A 24,949-nucleotide genomic window follows, 5' to 3' on the forward strand; every position below is an offset into this window, starting at 1 on the left:
TTATGCATGTACAGTACACTGTGTAAGACACTGTTACTATGTGGGAAGTAGTAAATAAGTACACATATACAGTGCACTGTGTGAGACACTGTTACAGTACTATGTGGGAGGTATACATGATACGATATATGACGTCATTGCTGAAATACTTAACTACGCATCTCAGCTTGAATGGAAATTCAATGCCACTTCCCCATTCCAGGACAGTAATGAATCCCTTGTATGACGTGTCCCAACATATTTCTCATCCTTAGATCATTAAGTATACAGTCCTCGGAGTTCACTCGCTTGGTGATTTCTGTTTTCTGTTATTTTAAATTCGTATCAACTTTAAATGTTGATTTCGGCCTGTTGTGGTAACAAATTCCTGAAGTTGGCTTTCCCTTTGTTGTGGTGTCTCCCCACCCAGTTCAAAGTGTTGTCTGTCCTTTCGTTTTGGCGTCTATTCGATTTCATATCGATTTTAAGTTTTAATCTTATCCGCTTGTGGAGGGACGCTGTGATATATTTTTTCTGCTTTTTGTAAGCATATGTACAGACAGCTAACCTAGATCCATATCACAGATTTACAAAACAGTGAAAAATTGATCGTTTTTTAACAAACTTAAGGACAACACAAGACGAACTTTTTTTATTAGCATTCTTTATTTAGGGAAAAGGATTTCATTCGTGTAACAACAGTGATTAATCTCATTGCTTTTTGGCAAATTAAATATCTTTAAAATATAATTATTCTTAACCGACCTATTTTATAAGTGTTACGGTCATGTCATAAATATGGTAATACACACGTGTAATAAAACCTAAAGGTGCTGCGATTGGTCTAAACCGTGGGAACATATTCCTACACCACTGCAAGTACTTCTTTTTTATTCACTTTACCACATGATTACTTTACTGCTATTTTAAATGAATTGGAAATGGGTTTTTTGTCATTATTATTTTCCTTGTGTTTAAAACTGTTCATTATTTAAAAAAACACATCAACATGACATGGACACTCATGTAAGATCCTATATTTATTCATTGATCGAAAGTCCCTTCGGAGGTTAAGCTAATATAAAAGTCCAATAATTTCATCTTCAAGCTAACGAATTAGTCTAAACTTTGTCTTACAACTGACATAGTGTAACATTATCATAATCAAGCGTATGAATTGTAGGTGGAAAGTACTGATCTAAATAGGTTTATAATGTACACCACGTGCTAGTGTGTACTACATAATAACATATAAAGATGTAGTCCATAATGATATCACAGGACAAAGGTGTTCAGAATGTAAAATAAAAGTAGATACATAAGGACTAAGTATTTCTGTAATACTATCACATTTCATAAATAGTTTTATATACGGTAACGATAACTACCAACAGAACAATTGAATTATATCAGATCACATGATTTAACAAAAATACGCTCATAATAAACAAAACGATTTTTGTTTTAAATTACATCACAGCACCTAAATTGTAAATATAAAACATAAACACAGTTATTGTAAAATAAGTATGAAACTGATGTATAGTCAATGCATATGTAAATGTTTAACATAAATATGGTAATTATACTATATTAACAATGATGATTAAGTAGAAAGCACATGTTTCTACAAAATTAACCAAACCGTCAAAACACATATGGACGTATTGCTATGGTTACTCTTAACAGTTAGGATAAAAAACATAGTCAAAGTACACCTAGGTAAGCAGTTATAATAAATCTAACAGCTTTGTTGGCGTTATAATTTTTTAATATCGAGAGACATACAAAACATATCTGGTAAATAGAAAATAAATATTTTTAAATTATATCTTCCACAATAAATATGGCACGAAAATACGAAATAGAGAATGTTTTCATCAGCTTGAACACATCATTAAAGAAATAGCTTTACGTCTAGAACATAATTGTATAGAGTAAAATCAACCATATTAACACCTCAAATTATCTTTAACAACAACCGTAACGAAATGCAGAATAAAACATATACACCGGGCGATATATCCAATACCGTAAATACCAGTAGGTCAAGACTGTAATATAAGATGAAACCAGCAAATCCTGATAAACAAATAAATCGAATACCTCTTAGCATTAATAACAGAAGATCAAGACTGATATTTAACATAAACATATCGCGCGACAACTATAGTTCGCTGTACTTTACTGTTTCATTTCGCCAAAGTGTAATGAATGTCAGTGGTATAACTAATCGTAATTATTCTCTAAACAAGAATGTTTTTGGCAAGTAGTTCGAAATTTTGTTACTCTCTCATTTTTTTCTGAATGACTTATATTTAAATAAGATGATAAAATATTAAACAACGGTCCCAGTAATATCTATCATTTAATTAATTCCCAAACACAATATATTTCTTGGTTGTTAATGTTCCATCTACGACAGAATATCTCGTTAAACGTGTGTAGCTTTCGATGACCTGATGATCCGTTGTACATTCAAGGTCAGCTGTGATCCTCTGCATTTCGATCTGACGATGAATGTGTTTCGCATTGCTCACATGTTCAATTCTGCTGTAGGTAATGCTCACTTGTGCACGTTTTTGAGCTGAGTGTTGCTCGATCGCACAATTGCTTACGATATGATAGCCTTGACCGTGCCTCTGATGTAAGTCCGACAAACTGGACACTTCCGTAAGGCCGAGGCACACATGGGACACGTGACCAAATGTCCACAAGGCAGGAACACAATACTAGCCTCCTCGTCGAGACACACCTTACATATCTTTTGTTCGCGAAGTTCTTGATTTTCCTCTGTAAGCTCATCAATACCTGTTAAACAAACAAAACATTAAGTTAAGGAAACTATCACTACAAATTCCTAAACATTCCCGTTTTCATTTAATCGAAATGGAGATGGCTTCATCGATGAAGTCCCATAGTTGGATATCGTTCCGAGACCGTGTTCAGATATTTACCAAACGTAAACTGTATGGTTATGGTAGCAGATGCTTATCATAGAATGCCAGCTTTATTTTACTGCAGATTCACATTGATGATGTTCTATGTAATAGTCTGTAACCACGTAAAGAGTTTTTAGTATTGTAGATTACAATTTGTTCACACAGTCGTAACATTAAGTCTTCCATGAGAAATCCTAAAGTACCTTTTTATGAAATTTCTATATATTGTTTAATTACCTTTCTTCGTGAGTTCAGTATCTTCACTTGTACTTTCACATTCCCTTTCCTCTTGATTATGATCGGCCTGTTTGGTTTCTGTAATGTCGTCTTCTGGGATGACATCCATGTCATCATTTTCCTCTATTTCCCAGACGATAGGCAAAAGCTTCTCAGCACACAAATCCGTGCCTGTAAAATGAACCAATGATAATAAACATATATTCATCAATTCTTTTTAAGAAATATATGGGTTAAGTGTTATTCAAATTGACATTCAGATATTTTTTTCTTCCAAAAATCACATAATTATGTAATATGTCTCATGTTTAAAGTATTGTTTTTAAAATATTAAGGTTAAAATATCAAATTATTACATTTTATTTACGTAATATTGAAAATACATATGAGAATAATCATCATTTATTTAACAACAATATTGACATAAATAGTTGTACAGAAGGTATGCATACCGTGACGTTTCCTGTACGCTGTAATCGCCTTTGTCAGAATGGCTTTATTGTAGCCCAGTTCCATGACGCTGAGTACAGCTGGATGTTCAAACATGTCGATCTCTTGTCTGGACTCATCGCGCTACAAACAAAATAACATAATGAGTAATAAGACACTATTTGACAAGTATGCACTACAGGTTTGCAAAAATGTTTGTTATCAAACATTCATGAACTGTTCGTGAAAACAGCAAGCTAGAAATTAGACATCATTCAAAATAAATCAAATTCTAATATACAGGATGCAATGGACTTAACAATATCCTGAACAATGAACTGTGAGGGCCCCTAATTTGCACACGGTCCTTGCTTATTTCTAAAACAGCCATTATAACTGAAGCTTGCTAGAAATATATGTTCGTAATATAATTAATTTAAACGTAAATATAATTATGTACATGTTCATTTAAATATATTGTTTTATTTGCCTTCTAATTACTTTGTAAAGACATGCATTGCACTGTACTGCCTTAAGCTGATATAATTATTCAAAGCAGCTTTGTTATAACTCGGTACAACCGTTAATGTCTATATATTTACCTGTACATCAGGTGGTTTGATTGTTCCAGACTGGACACCCATTATGTACTTGTCGCCCTTGATCAGTTTCATGAACGGACAAAAAGGGAACCAGCGCGCATGCTCATAAAAAGGATCATCTTCCGGGTCCCATTCACGTAATCCGCCTGCGCAGTGGAAGCATCTCACGTAGTCGTTTGTTCCTATGTGTCCATACAAAAAGGAAAATCAGTAACAATATTGGAAATCAAAAGATCTAAACTTCATAGAGTTTGGAATACATAATTCATCACCTAGAAATGCATAATAATGGAGTCAGTGTGATTTATCCTTCCCGAAGGAATTGATATTACCTATATATTCGATAATTTTTACATTGAAGTAAACAATTCAAGGTTTTCCGATAGTATCCTTACCTTCATAAAAGAGACCAGCTTTAGCCAAGTCCTCGGGACGTTGTTTGAGATGCTTTGGCCAGTGTCTATATGAGTTAAGACGGGTGGCGAGTACAGAGAACTGCTCATACTTCGGTGAGACTGTCTCTAGTGTTCCAGTCGAAGTTTCGTTGGTCCTAGTATGACTAATAGAATCATGACTTGTATTATACATGTTTCCTCTGCCACTTTGATCACGTGATTCTACTGTCTGTGTCTCGTCTGAAGGAGCTGTATCTTCTGGACTTGAAACGTGCTCAGCCTGGTGTTGTTCTAGTTGCGTTTCCTTGTCATACATTGATTTGGCGATACGAGATTGTGCCGGTGCATTTGCCATATTTTCCTCCTTCATAGAATTGTCTGGTTTATTTTGACCTGCATCTTCACCACTTTGGTTTTGGATCTTAACAGAAGATTCTAACTCGTTTGTAGGTTTCAGTATTTCTTTGGTGGCTTCTGTTAGGTTTGAATCCTGAAATCCTATGTCAGCCGGATATTTATTGGTATTTGAGTGTTGCTGCATCTTGTCCTCAGTTCCTCGTTCTACTGACGTGTCGTTTGCTCCACCACATGCACCGGACATCAGTGCTTTCTCAGAGTTGTCTCCGTCAATACCAGCTTCAGATTCACTTGTTTGAAAGAATGGACAATTGGGAGATTTCTTCAGATGTATACATTTGGGATCATTCCCCTTTTGCCATCCACTGTACCTGAGTCCACACTGACGACACACTACCTCATCATTTTGTCCTTCGTAATGAAAGCCTGCCTCTGCCAGCACAAATGCACCTACTTCAGATGGATAAGGGTATGAATAGAAACTTGCCAGACGTGACTGGTCGGCCATCTTTGATTTCATAGATTCGTTTCCTAATGATTGATTTTGGAACAAATAACACCCTTCAACAGGCGGATTTATCGTCATGTTTTCTGAAAATAAATATAAGTAAATTGTAAATCTTTATTAACTGTAGCGTGCTAAACAAATCAGTTAATCGCTTACATTATGACTTAATTTTGAGATTACTTACATAGCCATCCATAAAAGATATACTTTCCTCTCAATGGAGAAAACATTTGAGCTCAATCCATCTTAAATGGGAATGACGTCACAGGGCAAAAACAATTAGATGACATCATGACGCGGCAAGTTTGACGTCATTTTAATTGATTTTGCTAAAATCACAATTTTCCATGTCAACTATTGTATCCGCAATTATTGCCGAGTCGTTTATAGACCAAAGAAAGTATTAACCTAATTGTATTGTGCTCTTTTCAGTGGTATAGATGTTTTTCATAAATTAGTTCATCATTCAAGTTGATATTTTGCCACAAGATGGCAGCTACACAACATAACATAACTATTGTATGATAGAAATGTCCTACTTTCGGGTATAACAAAACTGTTGTATGATAGAAATGTCCTACTCTCGGGTATAACAAAACTATTGTATGATAGAAATGTCCTACTCTCGGGTATAACATAACTACTGTATGATAGAAATGTCCTACCCTCGGGTATAACATAACTATTGTATGATAGAAATGTCCTACTCTCGGGTATACAATTTGAGTTCAAAAACCTTGGTAAGCCTCGGTTATCGCCCATATTCTATACGCTTCGGTTGGATATTTCTATCATATATATACAATCCAGTAACACTTATAAAAATACTGCAAATTCTTTTGTCTGTACTTTCGTTATTTTTTCAATGCTCGTATATATATTTAAGAACTATGTTTCCAGCCAATATTGGTTTGTTCGGATCAAGTGTCAATACGTGGATCATACTGTCGTTTTTACTTATGAGATCTATATACTATTATTGCATACACAACAAAGTTATATAATTTCATTCGTCTACTGTATGTAGATACCTACTCTTAATGTTTTATTGGTAAACATTGCACTGTGTTATGCAATCCAATGGGCATTATACCGCTGCAATAATACCGATGTAAAATGGTTCACTATGGTTATATTTGTAAAAGTAGAATTTTTCCCGATGTGGCAATACTCACTAGTTTCGCATATTGAGTATAGAAAATATCCACATGCAAATGTGTATTTATAGAACATATTAATTATATATATTAAAAACAATGTCGTGGCGATAATTTTGCACACCGAGATGTATTTTTCATTCCCACTCGCACAAAATTCTGCTTTTACAGGTTGCTGGTCAAGTTTATATTTGAAAGAACTTGCGGTGCTCATTATACAATATGTTAACCACGATTTATGTTCGGAAACGGTTCAAAAGAGCAAGAAAATGTATTATTTGATCAACAATTCGGTCGTGCGATTCAATACAAGTAGGCTAAACTGCAAACTTACCTTGTACCTCTCAAATACCCTATAGATTAAGGTTATCACATTGAATGGTTTACACGAGTGAAGTCCATGGTGATGGATCGATGATATGATTTTAACATTATTGGTTGATCCACCCATCATGGTTTTATTGCGTATTATCCTGTAAATTTAAGTGCAAACTTTATATGAGGTATTGTAAACAATATGTACAAGTCATAAATTATGATAGCGTATGTTTAAAACACGATAATAAGAAATAAATAGGAACAGTTCTTCAAGAAAACTTTTTGTTCAATTTGGAATATAAAATAGCTAAATTTTATTTTATACACAAACAATATATATGTACACGTAAAAAACGTATGACTCGGTGAGTGATTTGCAATGTTTACATCATCCTCGATATCCAGGGGTTACGCTCACTTTCGCTCTCTACGGGCAGTAGTGAAGTGAGCGTAACCCCTGGATATCGAGGATGTGTTTACATGTAAACGATGTGACTAATCTGTTTGACCCACTAGGCTGCACCCAACAAATAACATATTCGACACAGATCTAGAGTGTAAACATTTTATATCGATAGCCGAAACGTCCGTTCGTCTAGTGACATTTAAAGTTTACAACAATACAAATCAGTCACACAGTCATAGCTTGACAAAGAGACCAGTCGGTCTAGACCCTCTGGCCCTAACACCAGACTTAGACATGTTGACATCAATCCGGCAACATGTCTGGTGTCTGGGCCAGATGAAAGTCGCACTACTGTCGGTCTTGCAATGTTGAGACACGGAATTAGCTATCTAAGTCCGTGGTTGAGACACGTTTTATTGTTTGTGTATAAAGTTGCACTTTGATAGAAGAAAGATAAGCGTTTATTTTTACCAAACTATAATGACTTTGTAATAAAAAAGAAAACAGAATTTGCACTTGAAAGTAGTATTTGAGAGAGGATTAACGCTATTGCAGTGTGTCCTAACGTTAACATTAGTTATATATTATCGCACTTTTTACCAGCACCAGTCATAGAATACTATACACATAGGAAATATCTATTTTATAGTTCAGACCCAATGGTTATATTTATCATACTGAGCGTATTACAAAATATTTAAAACTAGACTATAAAGAAAAGAAAAACTTACAGTGTCTGTATGAAGTAACCTGGAAATTTTGCTAGTAGTTTACCGAGTCTCGGTTTTTATACACGGATTCTAAATATAGCCAATTGTTAAGAGTTCCGGTATCCTCTAGATTGTACTGGCTTTAATATATATATAGATTGGCAGTCCCCACTAATGACGTAAACAATCATGTGACCATGAGTCAGGGTTCACTGTACCTCAGACCCGTGCAGCACTACACGTATTGGTTCCTATTCATAGTTCATGTTACAAAAATAGTCGCTCCGGATTTGGTTTTATATTTATTTGATCCTTTTGGTATTTTGGGATGGACGATGAAAAGAAAAAAAGATTCTTTAATGCAGTTAGAGAGGAAACGATACGGTAACTATTGCTTAATTTGATGTATGATGTATTTGGTTATCTGTCGGGAACGCGTACTGTTTATTTACCTCGCCGCATGCAGATTGCTCCGTAGGCACTACGTGGATTAGCACACTATTTGTTTGTTTAGATTCATATGTAATGTTTCTATGATAAACATGTTATCTATCAATGCAAATAGGTTAAGTTGACATTAATAAGTAAAGAATATATGTGTCTTTAAGTGAGTAATTGACTAATACAGTATAACTGAACAGTGTATAATTGGGCGAGTGGTCTCGTATCAAAATATGTGTGCATTGTATAGGGGACGAGTTGTCTCAATGTAAACAATATGACACAAAGATGTATTATTTCACTGAAATTTTTTATTTCAATTGTAAGAACTTTATCAGAACTTTGTAATGTCTATTGTTTAAATAATGGCACTTTCATATCATAAAAGAATGTCTTTGTGACATATTCAGACAAGAATGTTTTGAAAAAATATCCAATCTTCTCCTAAAGGAGCATTGTATCAACATGTGTAATTTTGGTCACCAGTACTATTTATCAAAACCTGTAAATATAAATTATTTAAAACAAATATGTAAAATTCGAATGTCTGCACATAAGTTAAATATTGAGTGTGGCAGATATAATAGAACTGAAAGACAAAACAGATTGTGGACAGTATGTGACCTGAATGATGTGGAGGATGAGTTCCATTTTATTTTAAAATGTCTATAAGGTTGAAACTAATTAAGAAATATTATGTAAGACATACAAGCATGTAAGAATGTATCCGACATTAGAAATCTGGGCAAATTTTTAATACACGCAAACAGGAGATCTGAGCTGATTGCTGGTTAGTGTTCACTCTCCACGGTATGTGTGTGTGTATGTGTGTGTGTATCATATTGTATGTTGTCTCTGTATTGTTTTGTATATATGTTATAACTGAGAAGTCAACCGACTTAAAGCTATAAAGAACTAGAACTAGAACTAGAAATTGATCACATTCAATCTTTCCTCCATAAATGAATTGGCGTCGTTTGTCATGACTGAGATGCTGCACTTGGAGTTTGGGATCTACAACACGTAAGTATGCTATGAATTATCGTTCTTTCAGGGATGTATTTACTTTCTCGGAACTTTATATTGTGGAACGTCGTCAATACACGGAAGCAGTAAAAACGTTTCGACATATTACAGTATTTCATTTTCATGTTGTGTTTTTTTATATATGACGTCAACTAATATAAATATAACACAACAACAAATGATAATTGTATTCATATAGATTACATTGCATTCATAAATGTGAAAAGGGTGTTTATTATACAAATAGAGTAATCACGGAAGCAGTAAAAACGTTTCGACATATTACAGTATTTCATTTTCATGTTGTGTTTTTTTATATATGACGTCAACTAATATAAATATAACACAACAACAAATGATAATTGTATTCATATAGATTACATTGCATTCATAAATGTGAAAAGGGTGTTTATTATACAAATAGAGTAATCACGGAAGCAGTAAAAACGTTTCGACATATTACAGTATTTCATTTTCATGTTGTGTTTTTTTATATATGACGTCAACTAATATAAATATAACACAACAACAAATGATAATTGTATTCATATAGATTACATTGCATTCATAAATGTGAAAAGGGTGTTTATTATACAAATAGAGTAATTCCTTCGATTACACCTCCATTAGTATGCCTAAAAAGCACTACGTATAACTTTTTTCAATTCACCGACTATATGTCCCTCTGTCATGACGAACCGATTGATCAAAGAAACAAGTAAATTACATGTAGCCTCAAACCCAAAAAGCATAGGGCATTTGGTCTAAACTACACAATGTATACACAATGGGTCAGTTCAAGTGCGGTACCTGTGGGAAACGGCCTTTGTCACATACACAAACATAGTAGCATCCCGAACTTCAAAGAAATGTTGCAAAGACAATCCGTAATGGCTGTATTAATGTTGTACTTGCTTTTGAAATATGTGTTTTTATTTTATCTTGTCACTTATCTCTTGATGGGATTCAATTATTCAGTTACCAAAATGAAAATTAAAGATTTATTTCTTTCACTCCGACAAACCAAAAGGCCCACTACTAAGTTTAATAACAAATAAAAGGTTACATATAAAATACATGTCACAACATTACAGACTAAATACAAAGACTTTTTAAATAATCACACATAAATACATGGTATATAAAATAACATTGGACTACGTGAAATGGTTGAAACATCTTATATTTGCTGGTAAATGTATCACTTGATGCAATATCTTTTATCTAATACACCTAAATTACCCTGGCTTCGCCACCAGTTCATGATGTTTTCCTTTTAGTTTTGGTATACCCCCGGTTCCAAGTCATTGAAAGTGTTGTTAATATTTGTGAAAAAGTTTATTATGACGTCATTTCGTTGATGTCCCAAGTAGTTGCTTTATTATGATGTCCCAATCGAACTAAATCTGAAGGGTTACAAAATGGGCAAAATTACTTCAAGAATTGCTCTATGAGTTTTTATTTGATACATCATTACCTTGATATCAGCGTAAATTGTATTTAGATCGTTTGTTCCTGTTTAAGTGTGTGAATAGTATGTTCGACTGTCCATATCTTATAAAGAAATCAATGTAATGGTTCCAGACAGGTTTGTAAGGTCAATCTGCGTAGTGCTCATTGTATGAGCTTTGCTGGCTGTAAACATTGCGATGTGGTTCCTTATGAGTGTGCTGGTTTAGGAATAAACATTTAGTTATAGCACATACGATCTGGCCATGGCGTCAAATGGTGAGCTAATACGTGAACCGAACCTTACTGCTACGTCGTTTGACCATTCCTTATTCAAGCTTCCAAAAAATTAGTACATTGCCAAAGTAGTTGATATTGCCACTAACTCGGAAAGTAAAATTGTCTGATATCGGGCTATTCTTTTCGATCACGCAAAGGATATTGAGGGGTGTCCTGTCGTTTCGCTTTTTGCACGTAAGAAAATTTCAAAGGGCCCAGCCTATATGAAGTATGCGAAAGACTGCTATGCTTTAATTAAATCAATTTATAGACGGCGAGTCCGTAAGCGAGATAGCAGATATCTTCTCTTCGCAAAGACTTACTAGAACAAATAGTCAGCTTGATACCTCAGTAATGGACTGCTCGGGCAACATCATGGGTGAGTCTGCCCCCGTCTCCCGCTCCGAGTATGATTCTCTTCAGCTGGAGCTAGTGAACCTTCGGACAATACTTCATGAATCGAGAGAGACCTCAAAACTCCGTATAGACTCGGCGGAAGAGCTTCAAAAGAAATTGGACCATGATATGTCGTTTCTAAAAACTCAGCTGAGTAAGGCATGTGAGTCTATTGATAAAGTCTTCGATATTGACCATTCCAAAACAGTTCCCAGGGCGTATTTTGTCGAGAGTATCCACCGCCTGACTTCAAAACTGGTGTCTCTAGCGAAATTCAGGAAGTCGACAGCCTTGAAAATCACTAATATTTCAAATTCGATCGACGACAATAGTTGTGGAATTTCGCGTCTGAACGATGACCGCTTTGGTAATACCTCAGCCATTCACAACGACGTTCGTGATATAAACGGACAACTTGCCGTCTTTGAGGGTGACGTACAGACAGCTATATCCAACGCGTCCTCTAGATCTGCTGTAAGTGGAGTGTCATCTCTGAAATCGCGCATGCGGCAAGTTGAGTCTGACATAAAAAAAAAACCGCAGGAAAAGCTAAGTAAACAACAGACATTGCCGTTAGAGCTTTTGCAGAGGAACTTGGGTCCCAATTAACAAAATTTGAGGAACTTATGACAGCTTCAACTTACGTCCGAAGGAGAAAGGCTTACCAATACCGACTACTCCACGCTCTTTCCCGTCTTCCACCCATCACAATTCAGTCACACCGACTCGAATCAATCCCGGTTTTCCGATTTCCAGTCAACAGGCGTCAGATCAAAGCCTATAATGTAACAAGTCAACACCGCTGGAAGTTGCTTTAACATCTGTAACTAGTGATGATTCCTCAACTCCAACGTATTTAAGTAAATCTCATCACCGAAATTTATCTCGGTCGTCACAGCTTCCATCCACCTCAACTTTACCACTCATCCCGTCCTGTTCGAGAAACCCTCGCTTTATGTCGCGGAACGTAACTGGCATAATGTCGGCTGCCTCTCATATTCACATATTCATATATAAACAGGGAACGCGTTGACATTTGTGGAAGAGCGGAACACTGGCTTTTCAAAGAAAATCTACATCTATTCAAGAGTTTTCATCCAGTGGTTTCGTAGCTGTTTCCCGGCATACAACTACGCGCCTTTTTCTTAGCGGTATGTCGTCAGAATCGTGTTCAGCGGATGATATACATTTTTACCTACAAACTCGCGGTGTCAATGCCACATTTGTTCGCCTCCTTAGGAGCCAACGGAAGCTTTGCGTCTCTGCACGGGTTAACGTCATTTCATCTGATATCCCCAAAACGAAAGAGGACAACTTTTGGCCAAAAGGTATCCGATGCCGGAAATGCGTCTCTAAAAACCGGTTCTACGGTAACGATAATACCTATAAACTCGACGGTGGGATCGAATAGATTTGCCGTTCTTCGCCTGTTGCATATCCTCCTCCTCGTTGTGTCGAACATTCGATTCATGTCGTGGAACGTAACTGGCATAATGTCGGCTGCCTCTCATATTCACGAAGCATTAAACAGGGAACGCGTTGACATTTGTGGAAGAGCGGAACACTGGCTTTTCAAAGAAAATCTACATCTATTCAAGAGTATTCACCAGAACTATAACTCCTTAGCAATTGCAGACTTTTCCTTTCATCCACTAGCCGATCATCGATCTCGAAAAGGAAGTGTTGCTCTGAGGCATAAGAGACTTAATGATCGTTTCGATCGTGGATTCTAATGATGATAGGATTGCTATTATCAAACTCGTCCTAGATGTTGAAACACTCCATGTTCTTCAAATGTATCTCCCTACATCAATATATGGCACGGACTTATTTAATAAATACATAAAAAAGCTTGACGAGCTGTACACGATATTTTCCCTGTATGGATCTGTAATTGTCATGGGGGATTTCAATGTCCGCTTACATGGCTCGCGTATTCCCGGTTATCAAAACCAACGCGGCAGGCTTCTTCAAAATTGCCTTGACCGTTTACAGTTGTTTACGCTGTCAATCTGTAGCCTCTGTAAAGGTCCATTACATTCATTTGTTCATTCCGAAGATGGTCCATCCTCCCTTATATATCATATTATCATCAACTCATCTAAATAAGACCTCGTGAGTGAATGTTTCATTTTGAATGGCGATTATCTTGACGTGTCAAACCATAGGCCGTTGGTGTGTGAACTGTTTTATCCTGATTCGGTTTCTGGTGAAAATGATTGTGATAAACACACACGCATTTCGTTTAAGTGGATCGCCGCGGGAGCCTCCAAAAATGTTGACAACTACCGGGACGATCTTGTTGCACGTATCAACGGTTCCTCTTTGAATACCTTACTGAGTCTTGATACTAAAGATGAAGTTGATAAATACTCAAGCGAGCTTGTGACATGTTTACTGAAATCATCAGATTGTACCTTGACGAAACGTAAATTTTACAAATTTTTAAAACCCTATTAGAACAACAAACTAAAAGATCTTCAACAAAACCTGTGGAGATGTCAGGTTTTGGTCTCTAAAGGTCGACCGCGTGAGACGAACTCGGTCACATTTAGAAACTACAAAGATGCGAAACGCTTATTTAGGAACAGACATAGACAGGTATCAGAGGATCACATTGTAGACTTAAACAACGAAATTGAATGTTATGTTGGTGTTAATCAAAAGACGTTCTGGTCTCTTGTTAGAAAACGTTGTACTAACATTTCGGGGTTTGCTGGAGCTGAAATGAAATTTAATGATGAAGTTATCGGAGATCCTGCTAGCCTAGCCTTTCACTGGGGAAAGAATTTTGCAGATATTTATTCCGAAACCTGGAATAACACGTCGGCATCTTCTTAAACAAATTCAAACCTGGCTGTCCAGACATCAATGAGATTGTTAACAAGCTACGTAGTCAATGTTTTGCACTACTACATTGTAACCTTTTCGGTACTGGGATCAATCCAATGACAGGTACAAAGTTATATAAGTCTATTGTTTTGCCTAGAAGCCTCTTTGGCTGTGAACTTTAGTTTTCTCTAACAGAAACTGATGTGTCTCGTATTGAAACTGTACATCACTTATGTACAAAGCTCATTCAAAGTTTTCCCCGTCGCACACGATCAGATATCTCTCTCAGTATGTTAGGCCTTACCTCAATACACCTCGAGGTTGAATTATTCAATCTCCGCTTTTTTGCTGCTTTATGTAGACTAGATACACGATTTACTGCAAAGAGAATTTTATGTTTCGTCTTTTTCACACATATTATGGATTTTTTCAAGGTGGAAAAGGTTTTGTTTCAGATATTTGGAAAATCTTTCATAAATATGAATTACATGATGTATTGTTGGCCTTCCTCCAAAAAGGATTTCTTCCTCCTAAACAATCATGGAAATGTCTAACGAAGGGTGTTCTAATTCGTAATTCCTGTACACTTATGAGTGGAGAGACTTTTCTAGATTTATGTATCTGCAATATGATATCTGTTTTTCGACTATTTGGTTTTTATCTATACGTTTTTCCTACTTTTGTAGAACATGCGCTAATGTTGCAAAGCTCTGGATTATTTCTCCAGATTGTGAATTAGCATGTGCACAATGCAATGTGTTTTTAGCCGATGCTGTTGCACATTGTTTCTTGGACTGCTCTGGGGAAGAAGTGTTAGCTTTACGCGATAACATCTTCTCCAAAATTGTCAACGAATACCCTGTTCATGCTTACGTTGCACTGGACCAGGCGAGTCGGGATATTCAAATAGCAACGTTTCTTGGCTCTCCTCCTGATCTGTTTCGAGATATTTTTGAAGAAGACGACGATCTTTTCTTGTCTTTTATACGAGACTGTTGCATTTTTGCAGAGATAGCTTCTGCTCTTACCTTCCAATAATACATGAGTTCCTGTAAATAACCTTTTTGTATTATACTGGTTGAAGGCTATGCAATCGTTAAATGTATAAGTTTGCATCATTCAATTAGCTTATTTTTTCAGTCATTATACTTTATTTTGTAACTGTATTAATTTTCTTATATCTATTTTCTTAAAATATGTATTTCATATAACTGTTCATGTTTGGAGGAATACAAATATGAAAAAGACTTTTTAAGTTATCACACATAAATACATGGTATATAAAATAACATTGGACTACGTGATATGGTTGAAACAGACATGTTTCACTTCTGTTTACACTTGTTCATTGATCCGCTAAAAAGTCTAGTAGGCTGAACATTGAGGAAGATACAATTGTTCTGACACCTCATTAAAACACTGTTTCTTTACATCATTTCAACTCGTGATGGGATAAAATCGAACTGCGCAGTTTGACCTAACAAACCTGTCTGGAACTATTACATTGATTTGCTTTATAAGATATGGACAGTCGAACATACTATTCACACACTTAAACAGGAACAAACGATCTAAATACAATTTACGCTGATATCAAAGTAATGATGGTATCAAATCAAAACGCATAGAGCAATTCTTGAAGTAATTTTGCCCATATTGTAACCCTTCAGATTTAGTTCGATTGGGTCATCATAATAAAGCAACTACTTGCGACGTCAACAAAATGACGTCATAATTTACTATATCCCAAATATACACAACAGTATCAATGACCAGTAAATAATTGGAACTGGGGATATACCAAAACAAACAAAAAGGAAATCATCATGAACTGGTGGCGAAGCCAGGGGAATTTAGGTGTATTAGATAAAAGATATTGTACCAAGTGCTACATTTATCAGCAAATATAAGATTAAAAACAATTGTTAACCATTCTACCTGACTATGTGACTTGGAAGGGTTTAGAAATCAATGTAATGTTTATAACTCACGTTAATTCGGCACGTCATTGTATAGTCCAATCCCGATCCCATCATCACGATAACTTGTAGAATTGATACAATTACAATGTATATGTTCTTCTCTTTATCATCACGGTAACTTGTAGTCTTTATACAATGTATATGTCCTTCTCTCTATCATCACGGTAACTTGTAGAATTGATACAATGTATATGTGCTTCTCTCTATCATCACGGTAACTTGTAGGCTTGATACAATGTATATGTCCTTCTCTCTATCATCACGGTAACTTGTAGAATTGATACAATGTATATGTCATTCTCTCTATCATCACGGTAACTTGTAGACTTGATACAATGTATATGTCCTTCTCTCTATCAGCACGGTAATTTGTAGACTTGATACAATGCATATGTCCTTCTCTCTATCATCACGGTAACTTGAAGACTTGATACAATGTATATGTCCTCTCTATCATCACGGTCACTTGTAGACTTGATACAATGTATATGTCATTCTCTCTATTCAGTGTACTCTCTATACGTTCTGATTCGTCAGTGGTATTTTCTCTTTCGTTTACGTTTACGAATACACGTAAATGCCTATATTCTGTGCTCGGTCATATTTATTTTGAGATTTTAGAATAGCTTACGTGTTATTTGGCGGATTTTGCTAGCTATTTTCGTACATTCCTTCACTATGTATAATAAAGTATTAACTGGCGAGTCTAAAAGTGAAAATGTCTAAACTTGTATATTACAGATATAGTTTGAAATGATCAATTCAGATAATAATAAAGATAACAGTTTCTCTTTGGTAGTCGTTACAGCATTCAATAATTAAACATTGTGGAAACTCATTCAAGATTTGTTAATTATACCGGGACATACATTTGGAGACCATAAAACGTAACAATAACAGAACATATAATATGAAATAGATTGAAAATTATAAAACTACTCCATATGGTTTTTATTCCCGATATATCAATAAACGACATTGGGATGTCACCACTGTTACTGTGCATTTTAATACTTATAATTAAAATATTGAGAGATGTATTTGGCAGCAAAATGATAAATCACAATTCTCTATGTGGTGTATATACGTTTTATTGAAGTACAATTTACTCACGATATTGACAATGATTGAGTATTAATATCTATATACTGGAGTGTTCTGTCCGAAATACAATAATGCATTGATATTTCTCTATTTTCATACACTTTGTAGAGCAGTGTCTGCCATTTAACTCATATATCCCCAGCTATTAAATAATCATACTGAAATACCAAAAAAATGCAAATTTGAATATGGAATAATAATCATAAAAACACATTAAATATAAGTTGTTTTTAGAGGATTGTATGTTATGATTAGTTTCTATACGTAATTCAATTTATTTATTATTGTGCAATGTACCTTTACTTTGTGTGTCTTTTCAGACCCTGTTCATTGCTGAATAAACATCTGTTAAAGTAAACGGAACAGAGTCCCATTTATGAACACGGTGTGAAACCACAATGCCAGCTGTAGCCTGCCCTATCACAGACTGCAACTATGTCACGGATGACCTGGATGCCACTATCGTCGCGGCACTCATCACGGCTCACTCCGCTGTACACATACCCAAACGAGAACAATTCAAGTTTATTTGGTAAAAAGGTACAACAACATATATAACAATTTCATACAGTAACCAATACATGTTTTGGCACTAATAATGTATATGGCTGATTACATTATAAAACATGTTAATGTAAAATTATATATAAGTCTCTAAAAAAAGTTATCATACTTTTATAAATTACAAGATAGGTAATGGTTATTCCTACGAAAAATGAAATAACTAAAACATATGTTGCCCTTAAAACCAGGATTACCCAGAAAGCCCTGAAGCCCATTTCCACTGGGGTCCATTAAAAGACACATAAACACTACCTAAATAAAAATTACTATAGTTATTATATTTTGAAGATAATTTTATGTTGAAACTGATGTTCAAGTTTAAGTTCAAGTTCTTACTTACTTTAAGTCGGTTGACTTATCAGTTATAACATATATACAAAACAATACAGAGACAACATACAATATGATACACACACACATACACACGCCTCCACACACACACACACACACCGTGGAGAGTGAACACTAACCAGCAATCAGCTCATATCTCCTTTTGTTTGCTTGTATTACAAATTTGCCAAGATTTCGAATGTCGGATACATTCTCACAAGTAAGTAGTTGAATTAATGTATATATGCTTGTATGTTAAGATATAGGTTGTAACTTAAAACACATTGCATTGAAGTACAGCACCCATATTGTGTACACACTCCCATATTTACATACACAAACATATATATAGAACATATTACGTTAATACAATTCCAATCTTTAGCAGCATTTTAATAAAACGTGGTAGATTCTGTCCCGCTCACATTTGGAATATAAAAAATTGTATTCACTAGATCTTGTATAGTGTTGCTGCAGTTCTGTTAGCCTTTTGAATTATGTTTTAAATAGGAGGGGCATTTGTCATTTAAAATATTAAAAGCATGGTTTACTCTGAGTTGTTTTACTCTGTTACTAACATTAAGCATATTTAGACTAGAGAATTCATTGTAACCCATTCTGGAAATCTAATTTAAGAATAAATCTAATAACTTTATTTTGTGAAACCTGCAGTCTTTGTTTTAGTTTTTAGTTAAACCAGAGTACCAGGATGAGCAAGAGTAATCAAAATGACACTGTATTATAGCTGAGCATAATATTTTCCTGGTGGATAGTGGAAGAGAACTTGTTTGCCTATACATTCACCAGATAAAAAGAATTCAATCGACAAATCAAGATAATCGACGAAGGGTTGCATCAGAATAGTATGACCATTACAAATAATGTTCACCATTTTTAGCTTTCTCTTAGTTCCAAAGAGGATACATTCAGTTTTTCCGAGATGTAATGACAGTTTGTTATCAACTAGCCAATCTAAACATGATTCTAGAACTTGGCTCAATTTGGTAGATATAAATTTTGGGTCAGAGTGAGAAAAGAGAATGTACTGTCATCAGCATATAAAATAAGTTTGCAAGCAGGATCTATACTGATTTGCATGTCATTTACATAAGTTATAAATAATAAAGAGCCTAAAATACTCCCTTGAGGAACTCCACAATCAACTTCAGCTTCTTTAGATTTTACTCCATTTACATAAACAACTTGTTTTCTATTTTGCAGATAAGACTGGACTCATTCAACAGATTTAACTCTCATAATTTCCAATTTGTTACAAAGTATATGGTGATCGACTGTGTCGAAAGCTTTCTGCAGGTCAAGCATTATTATACCTGTGAATAATCCCTTAGCAGGTTGTTTAAATATGATCAAATAGATAATTTTAACAAGTGTCTGTAGAATAACAACTTCTGAATCCAGATTGTAACTCATAGAGTATATTATTAGAAACTAGGAATGTTCCAGTTGGACGTAGACCTTTTTTTCAAGAATTTTGGTAACTGCATAGTATGCTCACAGGTCTGTAATTTTCAACTTGAAGTTTATCTTTTTTCTTGAATAAAGGTTTTACTATTGCTTACTTGAGTTCATCGGGTACTGATCCAGTACTTATAGATGTATTAATGATAAAAGTAATAGGAATTTTCAATACATCAGCTCCGTCCTTCAAAAATCTAGCAGGTATTCCGTCCAGACCGGTGTTTTTGTAAGGGTTGATATTGCAAAGTTCTCTACGAACAAAATCTTCAGAAATATTTTTCAGATGAAAACTTACATTTCTAGTATTTCTAGTTTGGTAAAAAAATAAAAAAAAAAATATCTAAGCCAAAATTAAAAGTGTTCTTTGGATCGGGTAGTCTACTAACTAAGCTTGAGACAATGGTAGTGAAAAGTTACTGAAAAAAATTGGCTTTAGTATGACCGTCAAAACAGCTTTTATCCTCAATATTTAAGACAATCTTGGAGTTGGATTTTTTTTCTTTTTGATATCCTAGGTCTTTCAAATGTTGCCACTGTTTTTTGGGTTTGTTACAATTTTCTTCGATCTTGTTTTGAAAAAAAGTCTGATTTTGATTTTTTGATTTCTCTTTGGATCTTATTTCGAAGTAGAAAAAAAAATTGTAGTCGGACTCTCATTGTGTTTTTTATATTGATGCAAAATTTTTATCTCTCAAACGAAAATTCTCTAAAATTTCTGAGTTCATCCATGGTTCAGTTCTCTGCTTCAGTCTGATTTCTTTGACTGGAGCTACAATATCCAAAACTTTCATAAATATTTCTCTAAATTTTGTCCAAGATTCCTCCTGACTCTGATCACAAAATCATTCTTCTCAATTGGCATTAAGAAGTTTTTCTTTGAAGAGATCTGTGTTGTAATTTGTAGAACTTATTTTCACTGTATTGCGTTTCTTAATTGAGCCTCTAGTGACTTTCCTTGTACAATAAGTAAGAAAGTGATCACTTAAACCAATTGAGATAGTTCCAGACTGGCAGATTCTGTCTTTGTCATTACAAAGAATGAGATTTAACAGGGTACATCCGTTATTTGTAATTATTGCATCTTCATGAATGATTTGATGAAATCCAAACATATGTAATATGGTGTGATAAGTTTTATACATCTGATTTTCTTTATGATTCCAACAAATATTAAAATCACCCAACATTATTATTTCACAATCAGCTCTCAACATAGTAAGAATTTCCTCAAAGTTGTATAATTTCAGTTGAGAAAGTTAACCGACCCACGCTCAGTGCCGCAGGATCTAGCGAGGGGTGGGCATATTTCCGATATCGGTGGTCGGACTATGTCAGTGCCACGAAAATCACTGGACGAGATAAAGTAATCCAGCTACTAGAATGCTGTGACGAACCATTACGGAAAGACTTGACACGATCAGCCGGTGTTAGTCTCCCTGACAAAACTGTGGATGAGGTTTTAGCTGCAATTAAAAAGCTCTCGGTACGTGAGGAAAACACTATGGTTGCAAGAGTGACGCTACACAATATGCGACAGGATCGTGATGTCACTGTCCGGAGTTACGGCGCTAGACTTAAAGGACAGGCCGGTAGATGCAAGTTTGTGGCCCGGATGTACAACCGACGTCAATTATACTGACGCTACCATGCGTACTTACCCGAGGAATTACCGATCCGGAAAAACAACTTGATCTGCTAAGACACAAAAATCAGGACATGAGTCTTGAGGATGTATTTTAATTTGTTGCGTCACTTTATAATAAGACATGAAAATTACTCATCATTTTATCATGCGACATGACACTTCTTGGTGGCTAAGAACAACTAGGTCTGGTCACGGTTGTATATAACAGTAGGAACACGTACAACACATTTCTGTAAATTGTAAATATTTACCCCTTATGTACTACTGATCGTGATGTATGAATGCCCGAAATGAACAAATGCTTTTTTTATTTTTATAGTGCTGGACTGAAAATGTGTTTTCTTTCATATAATGTTCCTATTTAGACTTCCTGAGGCTGGTATTTGAATACATGATTCACTTTACGGTTTAAATTTCTATTTACGGGAAATCTGTGTTTTACATATTATTCTGAAGTACTGAATAAGAGGTTGTTTTAGCATATACATGATACGTTTGAGGAATTCATGTGATATCTATGAATATATTCAACAGATGAAGAAATGTCAAAAAGGATTTTCCATATCATTGATCCATGCTTTTTAATTACATGTATCTTGTTTAAAACAGAACGCATGTGACTGATCCATGCTTATAGTATACACAATGTTGCAAAATAATACATCTGACTGATGTATGTTTATAATACTCCGTGTTACAAAATATTATATCTGACTGATGTATGTTTTTAGTACATCACATGATAATTTCTAGGATATACCTTTTTAGTAGCGTGACGCTAAGAGTGGTGCCCCTTCTCCTAGGGAGCGCTGTACATATTCTACTTTCAATTCATTGTTGTAGTCTGCAATAATGGCTTCGATATTCGGGACCGGGAATGCCGATTGCTTCGTAGAAGCTCAGCAATGCATAAAGACGAAGCAGGCGACACAACTTGCCGTCGCAGTCCTTAAAGACTTCCTACTGGAAAGGGAAACCGTATGTGACTTAGCGGTGATTCAATCCAGTGAATTGAACGGTGTTTTGGTGGATTTCTATGCCAATATACGCAATAAGGCAAGGTTTTCGGTGGCATTTACAAGAACCATCATGTGGCAGAGAATGACAGTCATGTGATGTACTAAATCTATTATGACCCTTTTCCGAGGGAACTGTTCTCTTATAGTGTCGTCTGGGGAGGTATAGTGCCCGAGCCGTTAGAATAGTAGTACACAGTGTTACAAAATAATATATCTGACTGATGTATGTTTATAATACTCCGTGTTACAAAATAGTATATCTGACTGATGTATGTTTATAATACACAGTGTTACAAAATATTATATCTGACTGGTGTATGTCTATAATACACCGTGTTACAAAATAGTATATCTGACTGTTGTATGTTTATAATACACAGTGTTACAAAATATTATATCTGACTGGTGTATGTCTATAATACTCCGTGTTACATAATATTATATCTGACTGATGTATATTTATAATCCTCCGTGTTACAAAATAGTATATCTGACTGATGAATGTCTATAATACTCCGTGTTACAAAATATTATATCTGACTGATGTATATTTATAATACTCCGTGTTACAAAATAGTATATCTGACTGATGTATGTCTATAATACTCCGTGTTACAAAATAGTATATCTGACTGATGTATATTTATAATACTCCGTGTTACAAAATATTATATCTGACTGATGTATGTTTATAATACTCCGTGTTACAAAATACTATATCTGACTGATGTATATTTATAATACTCCGTGTTACAAAATATTATATCTGACTGATGTATATTTATAATACACAGTGTTACAAAATATTATATTTGACTGATGTATATTTATAATACACAGTGTTACAAAATATTATATCTGACTGATGTATATTTATAATACAGTGTTACAAAACAGTATATCTGACTGATGTATGTTTATAATACACAGTGTTACAAATTATTATATCTGACTGATGTATATTTATAATACAGTGTTACAAAACAGTATATCTGACTGTTAGCTAGCCTAAGTGGGGTTGCCAAAAAACGCCGAAGGGACTGATGTATGTCTATAATACACAGTGTTACAAAATAATATATCTGACTGATGTATGTTTGTAGAACTTTGTGTTACAAAATAATATCTGACTAGTGCATGTTCATAGTATTCTTCGTTAATAATAGACGATATGGTACTGATTTCCACTTTCTGTTTCAGAGGCCACCTTTACAATTATATCTACAAACGGCCGTCCTGAGAAATTCTCGTGAAGTTTCATATTTAGTAATTGGCATTTACTTCTGATAACATCATTTCACAACGACAGCGGTCTTCATTCTTTATGAAGTGTTAATTCTATCTTTTTAACACGTTTTCTTCCGGAATACGCAATTCCTCTCTTTTAACTAACCTTGATTGCGTGTTTACTTTGATATATCTGTGGCACCCTGTTAGATTTGTCAATGTGGCTTCCATCAAAAACTTAAGATTATACAAAGTGGTTGCAAAAATACCAAACATGGTAGCAACTACAATCAAAATATAACTAAAAACCTTAGCTAGCCTAAGTGGGGTTGCCAAAAAACGCCGAAGGTGAGGTTGCCAAACCCATCTTTACATTATATACTGCGAGCCGGCTGCCCCAACCCTGTTAATTAGGGGAGGTAGGTTTACCCAATGCTCTGACCAGTCGGCAAGTGTTGTCTCACTTTAACATAAACTAGCAACAACCTGCCAGGTTACAAATTATACATATTACAATAAAAAAATAACTGCCAGGTTACAAATTATACATGTTAAAATAAAAAATAAAATTAAAATTAACTAAAAACCTTAGCTAGTGGAGTTGCCACAAAAATTGCAAACGCCATCTTAGCCAGCCTTATTGATGGTTACATCACAAAAAATGTCAATTTTGTATTGACCAAAAAAACAGAGGGTCGGAAGTGGGTGGGATTTAAATATCAAGTTAGATTTGATGATAACGATTCGCAAGATGGCTGCCTTATGAACAAAGGGACGCGACGCTCATGTCACCTTGACCAATTAGGGGCCAGCATCCCGATTTACGTCATCAGCAGCCAATCAATAACCTCCAATATTTTCAGAAACCATTAAGGTGTCTTGTTCCATAATATTGTAATATTAATGTTGCTAACTTATAATAACCCTCACAATTAAATTAGTTAGATAACAAATTTAAACTTGTTATGGTGTTATGAGCATAAATTAAGCTAATTGCTTAGCTGCCTTATATTCCTAAAGATTCACTAAAATATATTGAGTCTAATTAGTATTACTTTGTATAATGGTGTGTCGTTGATTTAATCCTTAACCCTCGCTCCGCATCCGCAATCGCTGTCGCCTAGTCTCGTGTGTTA

At 35.0% G+C, this 24,949-nt stretch overlaps 2 protein-coding genes across 5 annotated transcripts; one reads left to right on the forward strand and one right to left on the reverse strand.

The window, feature by feature from the left end:
• Nucleotides 1-2,312: 2,312 nt before the first annotated feature.
• Nucleotides 2,313-8,139, reverse strand: LOC110447408 (putative inhibitor of apoptosis). 2 transcript variants are annotated; one of them, XM_021493072.1, is made up of 7 exons: nucleotides 8,062-8,139; nucleotides 6,941-7,079; nucleotides 4,585-5,532; nucleotides 4,190-4,371; nucleotides 3,611-3,731; nucleotides 3,159-3,329; nucleotides 2,313-2,790 (listed from the first exon to the last, which is right to left on the reverse strand). In XM_021493072.1, the coding sequence occupies exons 3-7, from the start codon at nucleotides 5,525-5,527 to the stop codon at nucleotides 2,594-2,596; spliced, it is 1,614 nt and encodes a 537-aa protein (XP_021348747.1). In that variant the 5' UTR covers nucleotides 5,528-5,532; nucleotides 6,941-7,079; nucleotides 8,062-8,139; the 3' UTR covers nucleotides 2,313-2,593. The 2 variants fall into 2 exon arrangements, with proteins under 2 accessions (XP_021348747.1, XP_021348755.1); XM_021493080.1 differs by lacking the exon at nucleotides 6,941-7,079 and having other exon boundaries at nucleotides 8,062-8,124.
• A 96-nt stretch (nucleotides 8,140-8,235) lies between these two features.
• Nucleotides 8,236-23,359, forward strand: LOC110447423. Of its 3 annotated transcripts, XR_002462589.1 has the most exons (3): nucleotides 8,241-8,424; nucleotides 17,870-18,089; nucleotides 21,170-23,359. XR_002462589.1 is itself a non-coding variant. In XM_021493108.1 (2 exons), exons 1-2 carry the CDS (start codon nucleotides 8,238-8,240, stop codon nucleotides 21,559-21,561), a joined length of 579 nt encoding a protein of 192 aa, XP_021348783.1. In that variant the 5' UTR covers nucleotides 8,236-8,237; the 3' UTR covers nucleotides 21,562-23,359. The 3 variants fall into 3 exon arrangements, 1 of the variants encoding a protein (XP_021348783.1); XM_021493108.1 differs by lacking the exon at nucleotides 17,870-18,089 and having other exon boundaries at nucleotides 8,236-8,424; XR_002462588.1 differs by having other exon boundaries at nucleotides 17,870-23,359.
• Nucleotides 23,360-24,949: the final 1,590 nt, after the last annotated feature.

Source organism: Mizuhopecten yessoensis, unplaced genomic scaffold (genome assembly GCF_002113885.1).
Source record: "Mizuhopecten yessoensis strain PY_sf001 unplaced genomic scaffold, ASM211388v2 scaffold383, whole genome shotgun sequence".
Taxonomy (NCBI): domain Eukaryota; kingdom Metazoa; phylum Mollusca; class Bivalvia; order Pectinida; family Pectinidae; genus Mizuhopecten; species Mizuhopecten yessoensis.

Bases quoted from the DNA above. Each gene is read 5' to 3' on its own strand.
- LOC110447408 (XM_021493072.1), bottom strand. From the start codon at position 5,527: ATGACGATAAATCCGCCTGTTGAAGGGTGTTATTTGTTCCAAAATCAA. The intron at 4,372-4,584 runs GTAAGGATACTA...ATGGACACATAG, and splicing joins AGCTGGTCTCTTTTATGAAG to GAACAAACGACTACGTGAGA. The intron at 3,732-4,189 runs GTAAATATATAG...TTTTGTTTGTAG, and splicing joins TCAAACCACCTGATGTACAG to CGCGATGAGTCCAGACAAGA.
- LOC110447423 (XM_021493108.1), top strand. From the start codon at position 8,238: ATGAGTCAGGGTTCACTGTACCTCAGACCCGTGCAGCACTACACGTAT. The intron at 8,425-21,169 runs GTAACTATTGCT...GTATAATTTCAG, and splicing joins GTTAGAGAGGAAACGATACG to TTGAGAAAGTTAACCGACCC.